At 38.0% G+C, this 25,884-nt stretch overlaps 1 protein-coding gene and 1 pseudogene across 6 annotated transcripts in view; one reads left to right on the forward strand and one right to left on the reverse strand.

Annotated features, from left to right (window-relative positions):
• The window catches only part of SCLT1 (sodium channel and clathrin linker 1), a 183,401-nt gene that overhangs the window by 11,204 nt on the left and 146,313 nt on the right, over positions 1-25,884 (reverse strand). For 3 of the 5 annotated variants that reach the window (XR_008377638.1, XM_053580284.1, XM_053580187.1), the window contains 2 exons: positions 4,141-4,219; positions 1,371-1,466 (listed from right to left, as the gene is read on the reverse strand). Coding sequence is in view for 2 of the 5 variants with exons in the window: in XM_053580284.1 (XP_053436259.1) it covers positions 1,371-1,466; positions 4,141-4,219 (175 nt within the window). In the remaining 3 variants the exon portion in view is untranslated. Of the gene's footprint in view, positions 1-1,370; positions 1,467-4,140; positions 4,220-25,884 lie in introns of those variants that run through there. The other 2 variants (XR_008377652.1, XR_008377655.1) reach the window with 1 other exon arrangement.
• LOC128578006 (zinc finger protein 384-like) lies at positions 22,760-24,607 on the forward strand (annotated as a pseudogene). The gene is made up of 2 exons (XR_008377661.1): positions 22,760-23,169; positions 23,276-24,607. The product of XR_008377661.1 is annotated as a zinc finger protein 384-like (transcript).

The raw sequence follows: 25,884 nt of genomic DNA on the forward strand, positions 1-25,884 counted from the left end.
ACCTTATAATCTAAGTGAATGAATTCTTGAATGATTACTGAATCCATTAATTAAAATTATTTGACAATGTTATAATTACTTTCAAGGATAGAAATAAAAAAACAAATTATTATTGAGTTTTCACGTGTCCTGCAGTGTTCATACCAGAAATAAATTTTAAAAATCCATACACATCATGAACATAAACTGAATTCAGGTGCTTTACTTTGTATAAAATGCTCTTGTAGCTAAGAAAATATTACCTTTGATTACAATACTACATTTGTAGCCAAATGTAGTTAATAATACAGTGACTTGATTTGTTTTTGTTGTCTGCCTGCCCTATTTACCTATTATATCTACCTATATTTACCTACACATTTGTTTCTAGCCTATCTTTATAATCACTAAACTGGTCTCATTTTGTTCCTAATAGTAGGGACTACTGCTCCTACTTCAAAACAAATAGCCCAGTTCATTTCTATGTTGCATACATATTTTGATAAATCACCTCTTTGTATTTCATTGATGTTCTGTATATTCTATTCTATTTTCCATTGGACAACTTTTATGTTGTATTTTACATTTACTTAGTCATAAAGAAATGTGCATTAAATGAAGTTAATCTGTAAGCCATGTAATTTATTCTTTTCTACTTAAAACTAAAACAAAAACAAGGGCAGTACAATTTGAAATATTATAGACAAAGCAATGTTATCTACTTTCAAACTTGGGGAAACTTTCTTTTTCTTCTTCCTTTCCTTTCTTACTTTTTCTGTCTTCATTAACATTTATTTAAAGAGATATCGAGTTTTGCTCTGTTACCAGGCTGGACTGCAAGGGCTCAATCATAGCTCATAGAGCCTTGAATTCTTGAAGTGATCCTCCCATCTCAGCCTCTCAAGTACCTAGGGTTGCAGGTGTGAGCCACTGCACCTGGCCTTCTGCCGAGTTTCAGACGGAACATAATTCTGGAGCAGTGTTGTCTAATACTACCTTTTTGTGATGACAGAAATGCTCCATATCTACACTGTCCAATATAATGGCCATAGCTACATGTGGCTATTGAGCATTTGAAATCTGGCTAGCATGAGTAGGGATCTCAATTTTATATTTCATTTAAGTAGTTTCAATTTAAATAACTGGCTGCGGCTAGATACTGCCAGAACAGACAGTGTAGTTCTGGAGGAAGTGTCAACTGAAAGATACTGATGTTTGTTTTGTTCCTAAAGTTTACTTTTTCAAATTAAAATATTAAAGGGACTGATTTTAAATATGTTAACCAAGTAAAAATAAAACTACTAGTTCTCTGAGATCTTCTAAGAAACCTTTTCTTATCTTTAAACTGCTCAGACTATTTATTATCTTGGGATAATGAGGATGTTCCCTACCTGCTGGGAAGCTGAAGCAGCTCTCTCTTCAGCCTGATTTAGACGCCTTTGAAGTCTGTTGGCTTTTTCTTGATGCTCTAGAATTAAGTTTTCATTCTATTCAAGAGAAATATAAAACAAAACAAATTAGAAATCCATACGTGATATGGAGATGTTTTGTAGAATAATCAATGAAAAATCTGGACATCAATTTACCACTTATAAAGTACAAAGATAACATCTCCAAATTTATATTTTTCAAGTTACAAGCTTCAAGACATAAAGGTGATTTTACATTCTTGCCATCAAAGAAAATGAATTGACAAATTCAAAAGCAAAGTGAATTAGTAGTTAATATCAAGATTTTCAATTTTTGATCTATTAACCTTGAAATGCTAGATCATTGCTTTAGAATCACCTGGAGAATTTGTGAAAACACAAGACTTCTGGGCATTACAAAGCAGGACTTCAGTAGGGTTGGGATGAATTCTGTTTCTGTATATTCCCCAAGACATGTGCATACTTCAAAGACTATTATGGGTTGACTGTGTCCCCACAAACAATGCCAAATTCCTAACCCCCAGTACCTGTGAATGTGATCTTACTCGAAAATAGCCTTTGCAGATGATCAAGTTAAAATGAGGTCATTAGAGTCCGCCATCATTCATATTATTGGTGTCTTTATAAAAAGAGGAAATTTGGATAATAATCATACAGGTACAAGGGGAAGACAGTGTGAAGACACAGAGAGAACGCCACTAACAAGCCAAGAAACACCTGAGGCTGCTGTATGCGAGGAGAGAGGCTTGGAGCAGACCATCTCTCACAGTACTCAGAAGGAACTAAAAATGCCCACACCTTGATTTTGGACATCTAGCTTCTAGATCTGTGAGAACAAGAATTTTCTGCTGTTTTTAAGCCACTTAGTTTGTAATATTTTGTTATGGCAGAAACTATGTAGGCATCATAAGTACAAAGCTGTCACAACATACTGTCATACAGATGCGTTCAAATAATCTATCAGTTAAAAATTATGAACGCATACATTAGCACTCTCCATTTTTAAAATTTATTTTTGTTTTTTATTTTTTTGAGATAGAGTGTCACTTTGTTACCCTTGATAAAGTGCTGTTGCCTCATAGCTCACGGCAACCTCAAACTCTTGGGCTAGAATAATTTTCTTGCCTCAGCCTCCCCAGTAGTTGGGACTACAGGTGCCTGCTACAACACCCAGCTACTTTTAGAGACAGGATCTCGCTCTTGCTCAGGCTTGTCTCCAACTCTTGAGCTCAAGCAATCCACCTGCTTCGGCTTCCCAAAGTGCTAGGATTACCAGCATGAACAACTGTGCCCAGCAGCATTCCCCACTCTTACTAGCCTGGTTATAGTCGTCTGAAAAAAAAAAAAATTTTTTTTTGCAGTTTTTTTTTTTAGCTGCCACCCGAAAAAAAATATATTTTTACAACTATAATTGTTATACAATTTTTCTGGCACTTACTGAATTGAGAGAATACTATAAGCCTAATCAGGAACATGTATTAATAGAAAAAATATACTTTTTATGAAGAACCAAATATCTGTAGTTTCTATGCCCTAACATACAAGTGATAAGAATGAATGTCATGGCTAATACAGTAATATAAAACACTGAAATAAGAGTATCCTGCTAGAATGAGCCTACTCTATTTCTTATATGCCCAAAAGCAAAATTTAATTTTATGCAGAGAAATATAATGGCTGTTCCAACTTACCAAGATGTTTAAATAGGTAGTGTTAAATTTTAAGAAGCACACAATATGTTAGAGAAAACTTGGGGGGGAAAAAAATCTCATCATCTATAATAATCACTTTCATATTTATAACCAGACTACATATTACACATTTTCTATTCTACTACTATAACTACTTATAATGGCTAAGAAACAGTTCAGATTCACTAAGTCATAATATATGCAACTGTTCATTTTCAATTAATCATTTTGTTTGCTTTTGATCTAATATTAACATTACTGTGTTGAATAACTTCATTTAAATTCTTTCATATTTTAAATAACTTCCTTAGAAAAGACTTCCAGAGACAGGAGCTACATTAAAGAGTATTTTAATGACTATCCCTTAACTGTTTTCTAAATGGCTGATGTCAAATTATAATGCCATGATACTTAAGAGTAATGATTTCACTGAATGCTACAGCAGACCACAAAGAGAGAAGAGACCATATATCCTATTAGTGAAATTCCAAAAAGCACATCTGAAGTTAAAATGTCAAATGAAGAACTAGATATCTAGAAGCCCCCAAAATAATTAAAAAATTATTTATTTTTTTAAAACCTCAAAGAAAAACCATGACAAACTTTGCTAAGTTTAGTTCTAATATAATTTATATTATTTAGCTCTAACATAAATATATTGTTCCATAGGCAAAAATATTTCCTATGTGTTTTTGTGATAGATTAAAACAAAATGAAAGGACTGGGTTAAAAAGATAATCTTGAAGATGCATAATAAAGAGGATCTTAAACAGTATGTTCTCTGAAACACCATAGGTTAATTATACTGGTAAAACTGAGATAAAATAAAATCTCTACCTTTTATCATTTACATATGATGAATCACTCACTGTCAAAGCTTTTACTCATATTATGTTGTATGTGAACTTTCAGGGTTATGGATGATTTCCGTATGGTTATTTCTAAGCAGAGAATTCATTTGGATCTGGCTCAGGTAAAATTCTATAACCTGTGTATCAAGCTGCAGCAGAAAGTACTTCCCAGGGGAGTCATTATCTTACCTCAACTACCTTTTCATTTGCCATTTCCAGCTGAGAAAGCAGCTCTTGGGTATAAAGTTTCTGTCGATTCAGCTCACTCCTATTAAACAACAGAGCCAGAGAACAAAAAATTCCATTAACATAATTGCTCAAAATCTAAAATGGAATCTTTATTAGCAAAATACACGTTCACGTTTTGAACAAAAATATCATCTTAATGTGCAAAATAAAGTCATATTAGTAGACCATATCTCAAAGAACTTACTTGTTTCCTTATAAACATACATATATTATGGAGGCTGGTTACAACAATGTGTATATACTTAACACTATCGAACTGCATGTACATCGAAAAAATAATTAAGATGGGGAATTTTGGGGCGGTGCCTGTGGCTCAAGGAGTAGGGTGCCGGTCCCATAGGCTGGAGGTGGCAGGTTCAAACCTAGCCCCGGCCAAAAAAAAAAAAAAAAAAAAAAAAAGATGGGGAATTTTATGGGTATTTTGTCACAATTAAAAATATTATTAAAATTAAAAAACACCATTTATCACAATTAAAATAACAAATTTTATGTATACTTTACCACAATAAAAAAGTAACACAAGGGAGGGGGGTGGGGCCTTGGTGTGTGTCACACTTTATGGGGGCAAGACATGATTGCAAGAGGGACTTTACCTAACAATTGCAATCAGTGTAACCTGGCTTATTGTACCCTCAATGAATGCCCAACAATAAAAAAAAAAAAAAAAAAAAGTAACAAAACACATATTTTAAAGGAGTGAAAGTTATCTTTAATACTATTATCTAGAGAAACTATTAGAAATTAAAATAAAAATATGCTCATATTAAGCAGATACAGTGTTTGTTATTACAAAATCTCATAGGTATTTTTAAGATTCACAGAGTGCTTCTTAGGGTAGCTTAACTCTTGGAAACTTATGTTAACATTAATCATGCCAACATCATTTCAGTAGAGTATATTTAGGACTGTTATTTATGTTTTGGTTGTATATGCACTATTATTTTACTCATTCATATATTTTATGCTTCATTAGCTGAAATTATCTTATGCACACAACTGTCTTTAAATCATTATGCTTGATTTAAAGCACACTGTCTTATATGCCTTTGTCTAAGATCACCTCAAGAGTCCCAGTTTAGGAGTAAACTGTAGTGTTAAAATAACTTAAATTAGAGAAAAGATGAAATCAATTTCTGAGTATTAAAACAGTTGATTCAGTATTGGCTTTTATCCTTTGAACTTCTTTGTGCTTCTTAAATCAATCAACAGATTAACACTTCCAAAATAACTTCAGCTTTGCTTTTTTTAAATGAGCAATGCAAACAACCTAAAAGCTCTCTTGTGTCCTATATTTTTTGCATGAATAGTTGGTAAAAGTAGGAAGTAATTTATTATAAATATGTAAGACAGAATAAAAAAATAATGTCTACTACTGAAGTACACAATTCCTGAATGTTCATTTATGGGCTGGGTACAAGGACATGATGACAAATATAGCTGCTGACACCACAGAATTACAGAGTGAGAAGGAGGCTGCTTATTCTAACTCAGTGGCTTTATCAATACAGACTCACTGACCATGAGTAGTTTTGAGTATCTATTATTAATTTCCTGGCTTATAAACCTAAATGTTTTATTTTAGCTTTATTTTTGTGGTAGGAATAATAGAGAATAAATCATTATGCTTGATTTAAAGCACACTGGACAGCTTAAAATTACCTTTTCCCAAAACAAGAAAAAACAAAACCAGTGGTTCTCAACCTTCCTAATGCCGCAATGTATTTTCCTTGTTAAAAAGGGGTCGTGACTCACAGGTTGAGAACTGTTGAACAAAATGAAGAAAACCAAAATGACTAAAGTGGCTAGTCTTCTAGGACAAATGTGATTAAAGTTAAAAATTATGCATATTAATGCTAATGAAAAGTAATCTGTGAATACAGCTGAGACTATGATGAGACAATAATAACATTTATGAAGTTAGCCAACATTCAGTATATTCAAAACCTCTTCAGGAAAACACGTACTACATAATTTGATAACTGATCTATTCACTTACTTACCCAAGGCAATTATCTCAAAGAAGGGAAAGTAATGATTTTCCATAAGATTTAAAATCACAAAGATACAAATCATTACATAAAAACATACTTAACTGATGTAAACATTTATCTCTTTGTATATCAAGCTCTGTCATCCCCACTGGATGGTAAGCAACTTTGTTATTCATTTTTGTATCCTTATAATCTAGTTATAATTTATAACATCAACAGAGTTTAGCAAACAGTGAAGATGATGATGGTGGTGGTTATAACAGCAAATAATTCATAATGTTTTCTTACTATAAGCCAGGTACTGTTCTAGGTGCTTTCATCAATTAACTTAATATTTAATTTTCACAATTACCTATAAAGTCTCCAATTTTACATCTAAGAAAATTAAAAGACAGAGACATTCAAAAATAAAATAACTTGAGGGGCGGAGACAAGATGGCTGACTGAAGCCAGCTTTCCACAGAGGCTGCCATCCAGAAGGAGAGTTAAAGGACAGAAATTTAGCAAGTAACCTGGTGGATTAGAGCTGCACCAAGAGAGAAGGTTGAAGAAAGCACATCAACCCCATTGAGGCCAGCTGCAACCCCAAGAATACAAAGAAAAGGTACAAAATCCATCACCAAGCGGACGGGAGTCCCCTCCCCCATGAGAACGGCTTGAAGTGCCCCACAAACAAATGAGCAGAGTTCAAAGGTCCTCCCACTCCACTCCACAGGAGAGACCTTCTAAAAACTGGACCTACCTCCCTACAAGGGTGCCACGGTGTTCTGAAAGGCATAAAACTGTATAAAACTGTATATATTCTCTATCTACAATTCTGAGCTCCCAGCACTCCTCTCCACTCTCACTCTGTGGTCTGAAGGCCTGCCCCCCAGGAATTCAGATTCTCAGGTGATTTCTTGAGGGGTGTGGACAGGGCCTAGACTGCAGTGTTGATTCTGCGGCACGGGAGTGAGGAGAGGATGGTTGGCTGAGAGGGAACCATACGGAAGCAGCGGTGCCCAGAGGCTCAGAGCAGCAGCCATTTTTGGCAACAATAGGGCTCACTCCTGGATATTCCAAAGCCACACTCCTGTCTCTCTGGGCAACCAGAGGAGGCTGGGCATCTTCTCAGGTGGCAACCACCACGGAACAGATCTGGGACGGAAATGCAGGCCCCATGACTAAAGGGTTTGCCTGAGGCGGTACCTGCCTGGGTGGAGCGTGGGGACTAGAAACACACGTGCAGAGCTGGGAAATTCCCAGGGCAGGGCTGGTCCAGAGGACCGCTTTACTGAGCCTAAGATGCACCCGGCCCTCAGGGGATCATCAGCCTATAGACAAAGGAAGGCAGAAGGCTAGAACTGACAGCTAAACGAATACAAACCTACAGGAGCAAAGACAGGGCCTGAGGCGCAGGGTCTGGGAACTCAAAATAACTTCTCTTTTGCAGGGGAATTTAGCAGGGACAGAAACAAATTCCCGCAAAGTTGTTATGTTCTGTTCTGTCAGTAACATCAATCGGGGTGGGGCTGGAACTGAGTGAACACGCCCCCCAGCCTCCATCAAATGCCCGAGGTTGTCAGGCCTCACCTCCCCGCTGGATAGAGGGAGAGCGCAGTGGCCTGGCTGAGCAGAAACAGATTTCCTTGTGATTCAGGCAGGTGCAAACCCCTGTAGTATCTGTTCACTAGAGGCAACTGGGTCACAGCCCTGCAATGCTAGCAGTGACTGGGTGTGACAGAGGTGCAAGGTGGGGAAGGAGGCATCAACCTTCCCAGACAAATCTATTTGCTGGGTGGGTCCTCCTGACTCCACAGAGCACTGGAGCAACTCATATTTGAGTTGTCACGAGACCCCTGTGATCCAGTTGCCAGAGACCTTTTGAACTCTCCCACCTGAGACAGGTGCTGACTGAGATAATTGATTTGGACCTTTTGAACTGAGCCAATCGCCCGAGGACTATTCAACTGGTGCCCTGGGTGTGCGGTTGTAGGAAGGTTTGATTTTCCTTTTCCAATTGTTGCCTGTGGGGGTCGGGGTGACTTAATTGCTGGTATTTCTCCACAGCTCAGACTTCAACCCAGAGTAACTGTTTCACTAGGGTCAAACAGAGACCAGCTGAAAATAAGACAGAATCACTTAGCCCCACCACACCAAACAGGTCCCCAGTATCTCAGGCCATAGCACTGTATGGGTCCTCCACAAAGCTCCAGGGGAAAAATCAAATGGTGTAAAACAAACATGGGGTGGAATCAGCAGAAAAACTCTGATAACATGAATAACCAAAATAGATAACTCCCCCCCCAAGGAAAGATATGGCAGCTGTAACTGGAGATCTCATTCATAAACAGCTGGCCGAGATGTCAGAAATTGAATTCAGAATTTGGATTGCAAATAAGATTAATAGAATGGAGGAAAATTTGGAATTAGAAATTCGAGGAGCAATTCAAAAGTCAGAATTAGAAATTCGAGGAGAAATTCAAAAGTTGTCTCAAAAATTTAACAAATTTAAAGACAAAACCACCAAAGAATTTGACGCACTGAAGCAAGAATTTGCTGCCCCCAAAGATCTGAAAAATACAGTAAAATCCCTCAGTAACAGAGTGGAGCAAGCAGAAGAAAGGATTTCTGACACTGAAGACAAAGCCTTTGAACGTTCCCAAACTCTCTAAGAGGAAGAGAAATGGAGAGCAAAAATGGATCATTCTCTCAGAGAGCTCAGGGATAATTCGAAGAAGGGTAATATCTGCCTCATTGGAATCCCTGAAAGTGATGAAGTGGCCTCGCAAGGCACAGAGGCCCTTCTCCATGAAATTATGAAAGAGAATTTTCCAGACATGCCAAGAGATTCTGAAATTCAGATAGCAGTTTCAGAACTCTAGCATGACTCAAACCGAATTAGACATCCTCCAGACATATCATAATTAACTTCACTAAAGTTAATATGAAGGAGAAAATTCTGAAAACAGCCAGGCGTAAGAAATCCATTACCTACAAAGGGAAGAATATTAGAATGACTGCAGATCTCTCTGCTGAAACATTTTCAAACCAGAAGATGGTGGTTATTGACTTTTAATCTCCTAAAGCAAAATAACTTTCAACCGCGGATGGTGTATCCAGCTAAACTGAGTCTCATTCATGATGGAGAAATTAAATACTTCAATGACATTCATATGTTGAAGAAATTTGCCGTAACCAAACCAGCTCTTCAGGATATTCTCAGACCTATCCTACATAATGACCAGTCCAATCCTCTACCACAAAAGTAAACTCACTCAGAAACTTTTGATCAAACTCCAACTTCCACAGTAGCAAAATGATTAAAAATGTCCACTGGACTTTCAAAAAACCCGATACCTAAAATTTTATCAGACTTATCAATACTCTCCATTAATGTGAACAGCTTAAACTGTCCTCTAAAGAGGCACAGGTTAGCGGACTGGATACAAAAACTCAGTCCAGATATCTGATGCATACAAGAGTCACATCTTACCTTAAAAGATAAATATAGACTCAGGGTGAAAGGATGGATGTCCATATTTTAGGCAAATGGTAATCAGAAAAAAGTAGGTGTCCCAATTCTATTTTCAGACACAATAGGCTTTAAACCAACAACAGTAAGGAAGGACAAGAATGGTCACTTCATATTTGTTAAGAATAATACTCAATATGATGAGATTTCAATTATTAATATTTATGTACCCAACCAGAATGCACCTCAATTTATAAGAGAAACTCTAACAGACATGAGCAACTTGATTTCCTCCAGCTCCATAATAGAGATTTCAACACTCATTTGGCAGTGTTGTATAGATCCTCCAATAAGATGCTGAGCAAAGAAATTTTAGATTTAAACCTAACCATCCAACATTTGGAGTTCTCAGACATCTACAGAACATTTCATCCCAACAAAACTGAATACACATACTTCTCATCAGCCCACGGAACATACACCAAAATTGATCACATCTTAGGTCACAAGTGTAACCTCAGTAAATTTAAAGGAATAGAAATTATTCCTTGCATCTTCTCGGAACACCATGGAATAAAAGTTGAACTCAGTAACAACAGGAATCTGCATATTCATACAAAAACGTGGAAGTTGAATAACCTTACGCTGAATGATAGCTGGGTCATAGATGAGACTAAGAAGGAAATTGCCAAATTTTTGGAACAAAACGACAATGAAGACACGAATTATCAGAACCTCTGGAATACCACAAAGGCAGTCCTAAGAGAGAAATTTAAAGCACTGCAAGCCTTCCTCAAAAGAACGGAAAGAGAGGAAGTTAACAACTTAACGGGACATCTCAAGCAACTGGAAAAGGAAGAACATTCCAACCCCAAACCCAGTAGAAGAAAAGAAATAACCAAAATTATTATGGGGGCAAGACATGATTGCAAGAGGGACTTTACCTAACAATTGCAATCAGTGTAACCTGGTTTATTGTACCCTCAATGAATCCCCAACAATAAAAAAAAAAAAGAAATAACCAAAATTAGAACAGAATTAAATAAAATCAAAAACAAAAGAATTATACAAAAGATCAATAAATCAAAAAGTTGGTTTTTTGAATAGGTCAATATAATAGATAAACCTTTGGCTAACCTAACCAGGAAAAAAAGAGTAAAATCTCTAATCTCATCAATCAGAAATGACAAAGACGAAATAAAAACAGACTCCTCAGAAATTCAAAAAATCCTTAATGTATATTACAAGAAACTTTATTCTCAGAAATATGAAAATCTGAAGGAAATTGATGAATACTTGGAAGCATGTCACCTTCCAAGACTTAGCCAGAATCAAGTGGAAATGTTTAACAGCCAATATCAAGTTCTGAAATAGCATCAACCATACAAAATCTCCTTAAAAAGAAAAGCCTGGGACCAGATGGCTTCATGTCAGAATTCTACCAAACCTTTCAAGAGGAACTAGTACCTATATTATTCAACCTGTTCCAAAATGTAGAAAAAGAAGGAAGACTACCTAACACATTCTATGAAGCAAACATCACCCTGATCCCCAAACCAGAAAAAGACCCAACAAGAAAAGAAAATTATAGACCAATATCACTAATGAATATAGATGCAAAAATATTCAACAAGATCCTAACAAACAGAATCCAGCAACACATCAAACAAATTATACATCATGACCAAGTCGGTTTTATCCCAGGGTCTCAAGGCTGGTTCAATATATGTAAATCTATAAGCATAATTCAGCACATAAACAAATTAAAGAACAAAGACCATATGATTCTCTCAATTGATGCAGAAAAAACTTTTGATAATATCCAGCATCCCTTCATGATCAGAACACTTAAGAAAATTGGTATAGAAGGGACATTTCTTAAACTGAGAGAGGCCATCTACAGCAAACCCACAGCCAATATCATATTGAATGGAGTTAAATTGGAATCATTTCCACTCAGATCAGGAACCAGACAAGGCTGCCCATTGTCTCCTCTGCTCTTTAACACTGTAATGTAAGTTTTAGCCATCGCAATTAGGGAAGAAAAGGCGATCAAGGGTATCCATATAGGGTCAGAAGAGATCAAACTTTCTCTCTTCGCAGATGATATGATTGTATACCTGGAAAACACCAGGGATTCTACTACAAAACTCTTAGAAGTGATTAAGAAATACAACAGCATCTCAGGTTACAAAATCAACATTCATAAATCAGTAGCCTTTATATATACCAACAATAGTCAAGTTGAAAAAACAGTTAAGGACACTATTCCATTACAGTCGTGCCAAAGATGATGAAATATTTGGGAGTTTATCTAACAAAGGATGTGAAAGATCTCTATAAAGAGAACTATGAAACTCTAAGAAAAGAAATAGCTGAAAATGTTAACAAATGGAAAAACATGCCATGCTCATGGCTGGGAAGAATCAACATTGTTAAAATGATCATACTACCCAAAGCAATATATGATTTTAATGCAATCCCTATTAAAGCCCCACGGTCATACTTTTTTTTTTTTTGTAGAGACAGAGTCTCACTTTACCACCCTTGGTAGAGTGCCATGATGTCACAGGACTCACAGCAAGCTCCAGCTCTTGGGCTTTCGCGATTCTTCTGCCTCAGCCTCCCCAGCAGCTGGGACTACAGGCACCCACCACAACGCCCGGCTATTTTTTGGTTGCAGTTCAGCCAAGGCTGGGTTTGAACCTGCCACCCTCGGTATATGGGGCCGGCGCCCTACTCACTGAGCCACAGGCACCACTCCCCACTGTCATACTTTAAAGATCTTGAAAAAATAATACTTAGTTTTATATGGAATAAAAAAAAAACCTCGAATAGCCAAGACATTATTCAGAAATAAAAACAAAGCAGGAGGAATCACGCTACCAGACCTCAAACTATACTATAAATCAATAGTGATCAAAACAGCATGGTACTGGCACAAAAACAGAGAAGTAGATGTCTGGAACAGAATAGAGAACCAAGAGATGAATCCAGCTACTTACCATTATTTGATCTTTGACAAGCCAATTAAAAACATTCAGTGGGGAAAAGATTCCCTATTTAACAAATGGTGCTGGGTGAACTGGCTGGCAACCTGTAGAAGACTGAAACTGGACCCACACCTTTCACCATTAACTAAGACAGACTCTCACTGAATTAAAGATTTAAACTTAAGACATGAAACTATAAAGATATTAGAGGAGAGTGCAGGGAAAACCCTTGAAGAAATCGGTCTGGGCGAGTATTTTATGAGGAGGACCCCCCGGGGAATTGAAGCAGCTTCAAAAATACACTACTGGGACCTGATCAAACTAAAAAGCTTCTGCACAGCCAAGAACACAGTAAGAAGTAAAGGAAGCAAACAGCCCTCAGAATGGGGGAAGATATTTGTAAGTTATATCTCCGACAAAGGTTTAATAACCAGAATCCACAGAGAACTCAAACGTATAAGCAAGAAAAGAACAAGTGATCCCATCGCAGGCTGGACAAGGGACTTGAAGAGAAACTTCTCTGAAGAAGACAGGCGCACGGCCTACAGACATATGAAAAAATGCTCATAATCTTTAATTATCAGAAAAATGCAAATCAAAACTACTTTGAGATATCATCTAACTCCAGTAAGATTAGCCCATATCACAAAATCCCAAGACCAGGGATGTTGGTGTGGATGTGGAGAAAAGGGAACACTTTTACACTGCTGGTGGGAATGCAAATTAATACATTCCTTCTGGAAAGATGTTTGGAGAACACACAGAGATCTAAAAATAGATCTGCCATTCAATCCTATAATTCCTCTACTAGGTGTATACCCAGAAGACCAAAAATCACATCATAACAAAGATATTTGTACCAGATGTTTATTGCAGCCCAATTCATAATTGCTAAGTCATGGAAAAAGCCCAAGTACCCATCGATCCACGAATGGATTAATAAATTGTGGTATATGTACACCATGGAATATTATGCAGCCTTAAAGAAAGATGGAGACTTTACCTCTTTCATGTTTATATGGATGGAGCTGGAACATATTCTTAGTAAAGTATTTCAAGATTGGAAGAAAAAGTATCCACTGTACTCAGCCCTACTATGAAACTAATTTATGGCTTTCATATGAAAGCTATAACCCGGTTATAACCTAAGAATAGGGGGAAGGGGGAGAGGGAGGGGAGAGGATGGGTGGAGGGAGGGTGATTGGTGGGATTACACCTGTGGTGCATCCTACAAGGGTACATGTGAAACTTAGTAAATGTAGAATATAAATGTCTTAACACAATAACTAAGAAAATGCCAGGAAGGCTATGTTAACCAGTATGATGAAAATGTGTCAAACGGTCTATAAAACCAGTGTATGGTGCCCCATGATCGCATTAATGTACACAGCTATGATTTAGTAATAAAAAAATAAAATAGAATAACTTCCTAGGGTCAAATATCTTGTCAGTGGTAAAGAAAGAATCGAAAAAACTGTGCTCTTAACAACTGCCCTGTACTGCAATATGGCAGGCAATTGTGGGACCACTGCTATATACGTGGTCCATCATTGACCAAAATAATCGGCTTAGTGCCTGTACTCAGGGGTTAGGGTGCCGGCAACATACACCAAGGCTGGTGGGTTTGAGCCGAGTCCAGGCCTGCTAAATAACAATGACAACTGCAACTAAAAATAGCTGGGCATTGTAGTCCCAGCTATTTGGGAGGCTGAGGCCAGAGAATTGCTTAAGCCCAAGAGTTGGAGGTTGCTGTGAGCTGTGACAGCACAGCACTCTACTGAGGGTGACATAGTGAGACTCTGTCTCAAAAAAAAAAAAGAGGACAGAAAATAATGCTATGCAGAGGATAATTCTATTTGCTGATTTATGGCTAAATTTCTACAGAAAACCTATCAGTTGTAAAGTTTATTCTGTATTTTCTCAACAAACATTTACTGAGGTATCTACCAGAAAAACATGTTTTAGAAAAAAGATTTTTATTTATTTAGACCTATTTATATCTTACTTCTTTGTACAAAAGATTTAAAGTGGTTAAGAAAAGTTTATTTTTCATTTAAGCATTTTCTTTAATCTTATGGTTATCTTCTGAATGAAATTTTAGAAGGTACTAAAAAATAAAAAGTGATTTCATCAACTTTGTCCCCTAGGAATTTCCTACAGCCTGGCTGTCTGTCCTCTGCAACTCCTTATTTGTCTGTCAGGATATTTCATTACAGGGATAAAGGAAAGACCGAAGAGGATGCTCCAACTCTGTATTATCTATGAGAAAATTTTCCTTCCCTGTATCATTAGTGATTGAGTATTAAATAAGTATTTAAACATTAAATAAGTATTTCCAGAAAACTTTCCCAGTGGTTTTATAGTGGAAGCACATGCCAAGTAAAGCTATATAATCTCTCTTGGGAAATTTTTAAAAAGAGAAACATTCTTACTTATCAGTAATGATTAAGTGTGGGCTGCCAGAAGACAAAGATGTAGGATGACATTTCCAGTTTTTGTATGACATTATGTTGCTTCAGGAGTATTTCACACTAAATAATTTAAATAAAAATGTACCTAATTTCTCTACAACTTCTGGCATGCTTCATTAATATGGTATGTCTTAATTATTATCTTCCACTAATTTTAAAGTCAGTATAAAAGAATAAGGAATCCCTTAGAGTATCACTGGGAATTGCTTTGCTCATCAGAATCCCACGCATTTCTAGTTCCTTAGATAATTCATATTTATGTGACAGAAAGTCCTAGTCATGCCTGCAGAATAAAAACATAATTGAATAATATGATTTCTGTGTAAGTAAAATTTTACTAAATAATTTATAAAAAATTTATGCTATATCTATTAAAAGATTAAATACTTTAGTAAACAAAATACTATAATTGACATTGATACGTCTGCAAATTAGACCATTTGCAGGTTGTCAGGCTTATTCAATAATCTATAGAAAGTATTCCCTGTCTGGAATATAGTTTACTTTTTTAACTTTTTCAGGCTTTACATCTAATTTAAGGTGGCAATAGATGAAGGGTGAGAACTTATGGGAAGGGTTCCTAATTTCTCATCCAGAAACAGGACACAGGTACAAATACATGGTACAAACACCATGAAACTATATTCCGTACTGCTTGTGTTTCTTTACCTTTTCTTAAAATAGGGTCCATATATTTTTATCAGATTTTTCTAGGAGGTCTGAGGCTAAGGAAGGATAATTTTGTCTGGAGTTTGACCCTGAATATATAAACTTTTTTTTTTTTTTAAAGAATTGGTATACTGATTGGAGTGTTTCAATGTTCAATACCTTTCTTGTACAAACTACATCCATAATGTGTCTTCTACAATTATTTCCACTTTTGGTTTTATTAATGTGGCACAAGAATTTAGAAGGCCCTTTGTAAACAATTCAACTGAAAAATTATTCTAAATTTTTATAGTATTACTCTTATTCTTTTAGAGTTGTTTTGCCCATATCTAATTTAGTGGCAAATCCTCCAAAATATTCAACAGAGTTTTAAAAGAAATAATGGCCAGGCATGGTGGCTCATGCCTGTAATGCTCGCAATTTGAGGGGCTGAGGCAGAAGGATTGCTTGAGTCTGGGAGTTTGAGATCAGCCTGAGCAAGATTGAGACCCTGTTTTTATAAAAACTGGAAAAATAGTAGTAGGTGGGACATGTCTGTTGTCCCAGCCACGTGGGGGCTGAGACCAGGAGTTTGGGGTCGAAAGGAACCATGATGACACCACTGTACTCTAGCCCAGGTAAGAGAAAGAGATCGTGTCTTAAAAAAAATAATAATAATAATAAAAGGAGAAGAAAGAAATAGTAACTTTCTCTTTTTGTATTAATGTATCAACAGTCTATTTAATACTTAATTACATGTTTTCAAAACAAGTACAACTGGCATAACTTGGTTTGAGAACAAATGCACGGACACCTATTAAGTGAGTGTGAGACAGTGATACCAGAGTGTAGTCAATTAGACCAGGCAGAGGCATGGAGAAAGCCTTCAGTATTGGTCGGCATGCTTTACACAGGAATTCCAGTTCATTGATTGATGTCATTAGATGATTCCGTGAACATCAGCCTAGAGGATCTCTGCCGTACCTTATCTTTACTTCAAGTTTGCAAAATAGTTATTATTCTCACCTCTTAAGTAAATGAACTGAAACTCAGAGAAGTTATTTAATGCTCATAAGGTCATACAGTGATGGGATGAAAAAATGGGGCATATGGGTCTTTTAATCAAAATGTTTTCTCAACTAAATCATACTGCTTCTCATCTTAAGTCCAATCAGTTACAAGAGATATGAGTAAAGCATATCTGTAATACCATAGTATCAAGCTCATAAGGTGAAATAAAGATTTTTTGAACAAAAATATAAATATTTATCCTTGTTTGTGATCTTGACTTCAAAAGATCTGACTACTAAAAAAGGAAATTCATTCCAAAGTTTTGAATCCTTTTTCATTCAGTTGATACCATGAGTTAAAGTAGATAGGTCATCTTTAGATATATCAGAGAACTTCAGGTCATTACACCAGGTTCTTTCTTCCCCTAATTGTACTTTCCCCCGACAGTAAACACAAAATTACAATATGCATCTTTAGTCTGAACTCTAAGCCCTTCACTTGTATATTCATTGATCTACTCGACATGTCTATGAGAAAAACCAGTAAGCATCTCAAGTGAAAACTGTTGGGGCGGCACCTGTGGCTCAGAGGAGTAGGCACCGGCCCCATATGCCGGAGGTGGCAGGTTCAAACCCAGCTCCGGCCAAAAACTACGAAACAAATAAACAAACAAACAAAAAAGAAAAACAAAATGGAAACTACTTCCTATCTGTTCCTTCCTGAGTTCCCTCATTCCTAGCAAATAGCAATGCCATCTACTCAGCTGCTCGTCAAAAGCTTAGGCATCATCTATGATTTCTCCCTTTTCCTCAACCTCTATATTCAATTTATCAGTAAGTCCTGCCTTACTTCTCTAATGTATTCCAAAACTTTCCACTTCTCTTCCATCTCCACTGAAATACTCCATTCTAATCCACTATTCATCTACTGCCTGGAATACTGTAATACTCTAATATCTGGTCTTTTTGATTAAATTTTTGCCCCCTTTCTCATCTATTTTCCATACAGTAAAGTGGTCTTTTAAAATCTTAACAATGTTTTAAAGTCCTCCAATGATCTCCCACTGCTGCACTTTGGAATTTTAACTCAAAATAGCCTAACTTAAATATTTAACTTTTTTCTTTTTTTTTTGAAACAGAGTTTCAAACTACCCAGTTGCCCTGGGTAGAGTGCTCTGGCGTCATAGCTCACAGCAACCTTAAACTCTCTTGGGCTTAAGCGATTCTCTTGCCTCAGCCTTCCAAGTAGCTAGGACTACAGGTGCCCACCACAACGCCCGGCTACTTTTTTTTCTGTTGCAGTTGTCATTGTTGTTTTAGCTGGCCCAGGCCGGGATCGAATCCACCAGCCTCAGTGTATGTGGTGGGTGCCCTACTCACTGAGCTACGGACACCGCCCTTAAATATTTAAAGTAAAAATGTCTCACTTAAAGTAGCCTGCTCGTGATGCCTAGCTCCCTCCTCAGTCTCACAGTGTTCCCTCTCCTCACTCACTACCCTTAATCACACTGGTCTTTCTTAACACTGGACCTTTGTACTTGCTATTCCTCCATCTGCCTGGAATACTCTCCTAACTTTCTTTGTATAGCCGATTTCTTCTCACATTTCAGGCCTCAGTTTAAATGTCACCTTTTCAGACTACTTTCTCGAAAATAGTCTAGTCTTTCTAGCTCCTACCTCTGTTCCAGCTACCGTCTATCTCATCACCTCATTTATTGTCTTCACTCAGCTTAAAACACCTAAAATTATCTTGTTTGTTTTCTTACCTTCTTCTTATCTGCCTCTCCGTAGGATGAAAGTTCCTGATGAGAAGCCATGGTCACAATGCTTAGAACAGTGCTTGCCAAACACAAATAGTTTTAGCCTGGGCACCTTTAGAATGAGCCAGCCAGTCCATTCAATAATATTTCTAATATCTAAATCTTGCTTTCTCAAAGTTTTTGCTATTTGCTTTCATATTATAACTCATGAGAAAATTCTATGATTATATTTTCAAAGCAGCCATCAAGAGGTGTAATAAATTTGAGAAACTACTGCTAGGAAAACAAATGTGTTCTTCAGCTTTATTTATAAAGACCACACACAGAAAGCTTATTTTAAAGCCATTTGAAGAATGAACTCAGAATTACATAGTAATTGTTGAAATTTCCTCATATCTAATGTTAAGTGCTTACCTTAGAGTAAGTCTGAACTACAAAGTTCATTCACTTAATAGGTACTGAAATGAGTGCCTATTACATGCCACAGATATGCTGGATGCTGGGGAGTCTAAGGGAAAACAGGATAGTCACTGCCATGGCGAAACTTAGGAACTGTCAGAAATACTGGGGAGCTATTGGGCCTAAAATACAGGTAGTAAATGCTATAAAAAGCTTATGGTGCTATGGGAACACATATGGAAAATTTGGAGATTAGACTGGTCTCTTCAGAGGAAGTAGGCTTTTAAGCTGATATGTGAGAGATAAATAGAAATTAGATGGACAAAAGCAAGGGAGGGAGAAGAGTGTCACACACAGTTAAATCCATGTGGGAAAGACAGGAAATAAGAAAGCCTAATAAATTCAGGAAACGCAAAGAAGTTTGGTATGAATGGGATACAGTTCATAAGAGGTAGGGGTGGGAATGAGAGGAATAAGCTGGCAATGCAAGGAAATACAGATCACAAAAAGACTTACATGTCATGGCAGGAAATTAAGACTTACCCTGAATACACTGGGGAAGTGCTGAAGTATTTTAAGAAGAGAAGTGACATGATTAGATTTGAACATCAGAAAATCTTCCTGATTGTAGCAAGAAATATAATAAGGAAATAATTTGACTGTAATCAAATTAGGGAGTTATAGCAGTAATCTAGTGGAGTAATGTTGAGAGCCTGAACTATAGCAGTTGGAGAGAATGGACAGATTCGAGAGATATTTAGGAGGTAGAACTAGTAGTACTGGGTTTAGGAGTATGTGAGAAGGAGTCTGGAATGACACCAGAGTTCTGTTCAAGAATTTGGGTAGATGATATTGTAATTCATGCAAATGGGGATTACAGGATAACATTAAAAACTTGCGCTAGGGGTGAAATAATGGGTTCAATTTTGAATATACTGAGTTTGACACACCCATGAAAATGTTCAGTAGAGTTGGAAGTATAGATTGTTTCAAAAAGGTCTGCATTAGAAAATGTTTTATAATAATAATTAGCCCTTTTCTGTTTGTCTCTATCATAGAAATAGATATCCTAATCAATATTGAAAGAGAGATTTTCTTCATTAATCATACTTTAATTTTGAATATCAACAACATAAACACTAACTGAAATAGTATGGAAATGAGCAAAATCAAGGTTTTCCCTACAGTGTATTCAGCTCTTTGAAAATGCCACAAGTATTAAATAAAACAAAGAAGAGAAATTATGCTTGCTTAAAGTATAAGATAAGAAGTTTAACTTTGGGCTGATATTTCAGGCATAATTACTATAATTACTCTGATCATACTGTTATTACTGTGGTATAGTTGAAGGTAAAGATGAGCCCTGTAAACTTTGGTTGATACAGTATAAGGGAAAATGCTCTCAATGCATGAAATCCTTTAGTGATGACTGAAGATTAAATCATATAAGGTTCTAGTCTATATTATCCGAGAGAATAAAAAAAAAAGTGTACTATTCATTTCAAGGAAATGATGGGTCTGCCAGCTACAGCAAGCACTTTCTTTGAAACTCTCTTCTGACAAATTAACATAGCATGTGCCAGATGTTTTTTTTTCTGTTGAATTATACTATAATATGCTTCAGTTACTTTTAGTAATTATGCATTTTGTAATCTGTTGGTACCTGCAGCTGCTTCTCATCCTGTTAATTAAAAAAAAAAAAAGCAAAACCTTAAAAAGAAAACCCAGTTATGCAGCCAAACATTACAGACATACAGCCAAGGAATTATGATTGAGAGAGTGAAGAGAATTCCTTAGGCTCAAATGCTGTGTAATTCACCACACACACACATACACACCTATATATAGAGTTTGTTTTGGACAAGAGAAGCAAATATTACATATTATATATTCATTTGTTCATTCATTTCTTCAATACAATTCAACCAAATAATTTAATTTTACTGAACTTGCCAGGTAAGATGTTAGCTCATGATCTTGTAGAAGAGGCAGATGTAAATGATAGTTATATTGCGATTCAGTAAGTACAATGAAAAGGAATGGGCAGAATGGTATAGGAGTGTGAGGAAACAAAAAGACTCCATCTGTATTCTCCTTAGCAAAGCATCGCGAGAATTGAAAAGCAAGTATCCAACGTACTCAATACGAATATGAAACCAGTAAATGAACAAATACATGCCCACGCAAGAGAAATACATAATTAAAATCAAGTGAGGGGAGGGGGGATTGCAAACTTCCACCTAATGGGTACAACGTAAGGGTTTACGGCACACTCCTGGGTGAAGGGCTCAACTACATTTGGACTTTACCTGATAAATGCAAGCAATGTAATCTAATCAACTGGGCCCTCATATTAATCTGAAATTTTAAAAAAGGACTCAATCTGTCAGGGGAATGAGGAATGCCTTACAGAAAAATTTCCCAGGTGGAGATATGGAACGGACATCCACAGAAAGAAAGATCATGTAAAAACTGTCCCTAGAATCACATCTGACTCCTATCTTTTCCTTTCTACTTCACATCAAATCTGTCAGCACCTTTTATTGCCTCTAAATTAAAAAAAAAGAACCCCAACTAATCCATCTTTCTTTCTTCTAAGCCACCATCATCTTTTAGCCAGACTCTTGTAATAGCCATCTAAGTAGTTCCTCAGCTTTTTAATTCACTTCCACTCTTCACACAGTGGCCAGAGTGATCTTTTCTTAAAAACAAAAAATCAGATCAGCTGACTTCTCCTTTTAAAACTGTCCAATGTCTTTCTTTCCCATTTAAAATGCTTTACCTGGCTAATAAAATTGCATAAGACCAGGTCCTTACCTGCAGCAGAGAAAAGACTATTCACCAAACTTTCCGCATGTACCATACATTTCCCAGAGTTCCATGCAGTTCTGGCCAATGCAGGTAAAATTAAGTGATACTTCATCACTTTCAGTGATTCAGTATCACTTCCAAGCTGAGTTAGGTAAGAATCTAGGTTTCTTCTCCACCCCTCTCTTACCCTGTTTCAGTAATCTTGCAAAATCATGTATTTAGTGAAGTTGGTAGAGCCTCTAATGGCACAGCCTTCCTGCCTTAGACATGCAACATGAACAAGAAATGAACCTTTGTTGTGTTTAGTTCCTGAGATTTCAGTTTGTTTGCTGTGGCAGTTGTCACTGCGTAACATAAGACACTGTACCTCAATCTGCCCTCTCCTTACACCACTACGGCCTTGTTTTGCATACTATTTCTTTTACTTCAAGCATACCAAGTATGCCTTGGGGTCTTTGAACTAGCTGCTCTCTCTGCTGAGAATGCTTCCCCCGATCTTTGAATGACAGGAACGTTTTAGATATAACTCATTTTGAGATTCATTTTCTCACAGTATCTTCCTTGTCTACTCACTCTCAGGTATCTAACCATTTACTATCACATTGGCTTATTTTAAATTTTCTGCATAGTATTTATCTGATTTTAAACATGTATATATCTACTTGTTAATCTCTGCTTCCTGATCAATAATCTAACTTTCAAAAAAATAAGGACCTTGGCCTTTGCTGTTTCTCCATTATTTCAAGAAAAGGGCTGGCTCAATTAATATTTGGTGAGTGAATGACATATAGACCAGAAGTTGTAAAAGGGCTGGCCAAGCATATTTGGTTTATTGGAATGGTTGTTTAGACTGGAGCAAAAGAAATACGAAGAATGAAGGTGGAGAAAATAAATAAGGTTGAGGGAAGATTCTGAAAAAGTTGTAGGCAACAATAAAACAGAAGTCTTTCAGTAGGCAGACCCAGGAGGCATCTGTGTTTTAGAAAAATAATTCCGAGGGGTGTGTGGAAGAATTGGAGTTCTCGGGAGCACGAGCTGCAGCACCACTTCCGGAAAGTTCAGGCGCCCTGGAAAGGAGAAGAAATAAGACAACAGGAGGAAGAGAGAGAGAGGGTAGAATGGAAGAATCTCACTTTAATTCTAACCTGTACTTCTGGCCTTCTATCCCCGCAGTTTCAGGACAAATTGAGAACACAATGTTCATCAATAAGATGAAGGATCAGCTGTTGCCAGAGAAGGGCTGTGGGCTGGCTCCACCTCACTACCCCACCCTGCTGACAGTGCCTACCTCAGTGTCCTTGCCCTCAGGCATCAGTATGGACACGGAATCCAAATCAGACCAGCTGACCCCACACAGCCAGGCTTCCGTCACTCAGAATATCACGGTGGTCCCTAGCCATCTACAGGACTGATGACTGCTGGCCCAGGTTTGGTAATCACGTCCCCCTCAGGTTCTCTTGTGACCACAGCCTCATCAGCTCAGACCTTCCCCAGTTGGGCTCCCATGATTGTCTGAGCTCTTCATCCTGGCTCACAAGCCCTGCCAGGTGGTCCCTGACCTCTCCAAGAAGGTAGCATCAACCCTAACAGAGGAAGGAGGTGGAGGTGGTGGTGGAGGTGGCAGCGTGGTTCCTAAGCCACCCAGGGGCCGAAAGAAGAAGCGGATGTTGGAGTCGGGGCTGCCTGAAATGAATGACCCCTATGTCCTCTCCCCTGAGGATGATGATGACCATCAGAAAGACAGAGATGCAGATCCACTCCAAGTCACACACCGAGACCAAGCCCCACAAGTGCCCACATTGTTCCAAGACCTTCGCCAACAGCTCCTACCTGGCCCAGCACATCGTATACACTCAGGGGCTAAGCCCCACAGTTGTAACTTCTGTGAGAAATCCTTCTGCCAGCTCTCCCACCTTCAGCAGCACACCCGAATCCACACTGGTGATAGATAATACAAATGTGCACACCCAGGCTGTGAGAAAGCCTTCACCCAGCTCTCCAATCTACAGTCCCACAGATGGCAACACAACAAAGATAAACTCTTCAAGTGCCACAATTGTCATGGGGCGTACACAGATGCAGCCTCACTAGAGGTACACCTATCTACGCATACGGTGAAGCATGCCAAGGTGTACACCTGCACTATCTGCAGTCAGGCAACGTCGGAAACGTACCTTATGAAACATATGCGCAAACACAACCCTCCTGATCTCCAGCAACAAGTACAGGTGGCGGCGGCAGCAGCAGTGGCCCTGGCCCAGGCCCAGGCTCAGGCTCAGGCTCAGGCTCAGGCCCAGGCCCAGGCCTCCCAAGAATCACAGCAGCAGCAGCAGCCACCACACTTCCAGTCTCCTGGGGCAGCCCCCCAGGGTGGGGATGGTGGGGACAACAACCCCAACCCTCCACCCCAGTGTTCTTTTGACCTGACCCCCTATAAGACTGCGGAGCATCATAAGGACATCTGCCTCACTGTCACCACCAGCACCATCCAGGTGGAGCACCTGGCCAGCTGTTAGAGATCCGTGCTGCCACCCACTGGGAAGAGGAGAAAGAAGTTTTGGTCCCTCCTTTCTCCAACTCTTGGTGGGAAAACTCCTCTTCCTTGATAAGCCTTGGCCCTATTTCCTTGGGCCTTAGGCATGGCTTTCCTTCACAAGATACCATCCTTATTCTCAACTCCTCTTCAAAAGGAACATCAGCCCTCCTGATTGGCAAAGGAATACTGAGCTGATGGTGTCATTTAGCAGCCTCCCCTCCCAAGCAAAGCTTTTTAAATTGGGGGTTGGTGCTCAAGGGAAGGATTTGCTATGACCTCATAGAAATTTGTCCTGTGTGGACACTTACCCTACCTTTATCCTCATCCTCAAAGGTTGCCCTGATCAAGGACTAGAAGCTGGCCCTCCCAGATTACAAGGAAACGGGGCCCTACTAAATGCAACCAGCCTCCTGTTCTATTCTTGCTTGCAAAAGAACAGAGGTTTCTCGTGTCCCCCAATTCCTGAGAACCATTTTCTTCTTCTACTTGGTCTCAATTCACATCCTGCCTATTGCTGGTAAGATTTGGATAGGAATTAGACCTCCTTTTATTCGTAAGGGGGCAAGGGCTGACATGTGGTCCCTAAGGGGCCAGAGATTCCCAAGATGGTCAGGGTGGCTTAGAAGTGTGGTTATGGTTTTCCTTGGAGCCTCTCCCTCCCCTCCCCCACTGTTCTCTGCCAGCCAAGACCCTGTACACTCAGCCTCCCTAACCCAATCCCCAAGGAGCTATGAGAGCTTTGTGTTCTCTATGAAACCCCAAAATAAGGGGTGTGGCAGAGAAAGAAGAGTTCAGGGCAAACACCAGGACTGGACTTAGCTCCCTAGGTGCCACGGTCAGATGCCGGACATGGATTTACATATAAATATATGTAATATATATACACACCCACTCATCACGGCCATCTTTGTTGTAACCATTTTTTGTGTTTATAAATGCATTGTCTCTGAGAACTTTCATATTTGATGTTTATTTTATTTTTGTCTTTTTCTCCACCCTGTCCTCTGGCCACGGCATTTTTATTTCTTTTTGCCTTTTTTTTTAAATCATGGCAGATTTCAGAGAAAAGGAAATTTAAAAAAATCAGGAAATCAGTTGTTATATAGCAATTTTAAAATGAAAAAAAAAAAAGAAAAAAAAACTTATGTACAAACCAAGGGGTGTTTTTAGAACATTGTATAGAAATAAATTCATGTAAAAGGATCAGAGGCAGTGCAGCTAACTGATGTGAGCATGGGGAAAAGCTATCTGGGGAGATGTTCAAGGTCAGTACTAAGGATTTACACCACAGTGTGTGTGACAATGAGTGGTTGTGTGATTAAGCTCCATGTGTTATTTCCTAGCCATAGGAGGGGTGCAATTTATCCCTTTTAAGTGAAATCCTAGTTTATGAGGATTTCTACAAATAAATTGTCATGAGACTTAAAAAAAAAAAAAAGAAAAATAATTCCAAGATCAGTATGAAAGATACAATACTAAGAGCTATAGTAAAAGATGACAGGGGCTTGATCAAGTGCGGGGACAGGTATGTTATTGCATGTTTACACATATGCAAGTATTTTGGTAGGCCAGATTCCTGTACTAGGAATTATAAAATCATCTGCACATTTT

The sequence above is a fragment of the Nycticebus coucang genome, chromosome 1 (genome assembly GCF_027406575.1).
Source record: "Nycticebus coucang isolate mNycCou1 chromosome 1, mNycCou1.pri, whole genome shotgun sequence".
Taxonomy (NCBI): domain Eukaryota; kingdom Metazoa; phylum Chordata; class Mammalia; order Primates; family Lorisidae; genus Nycticebus; species Nycticebus coucang.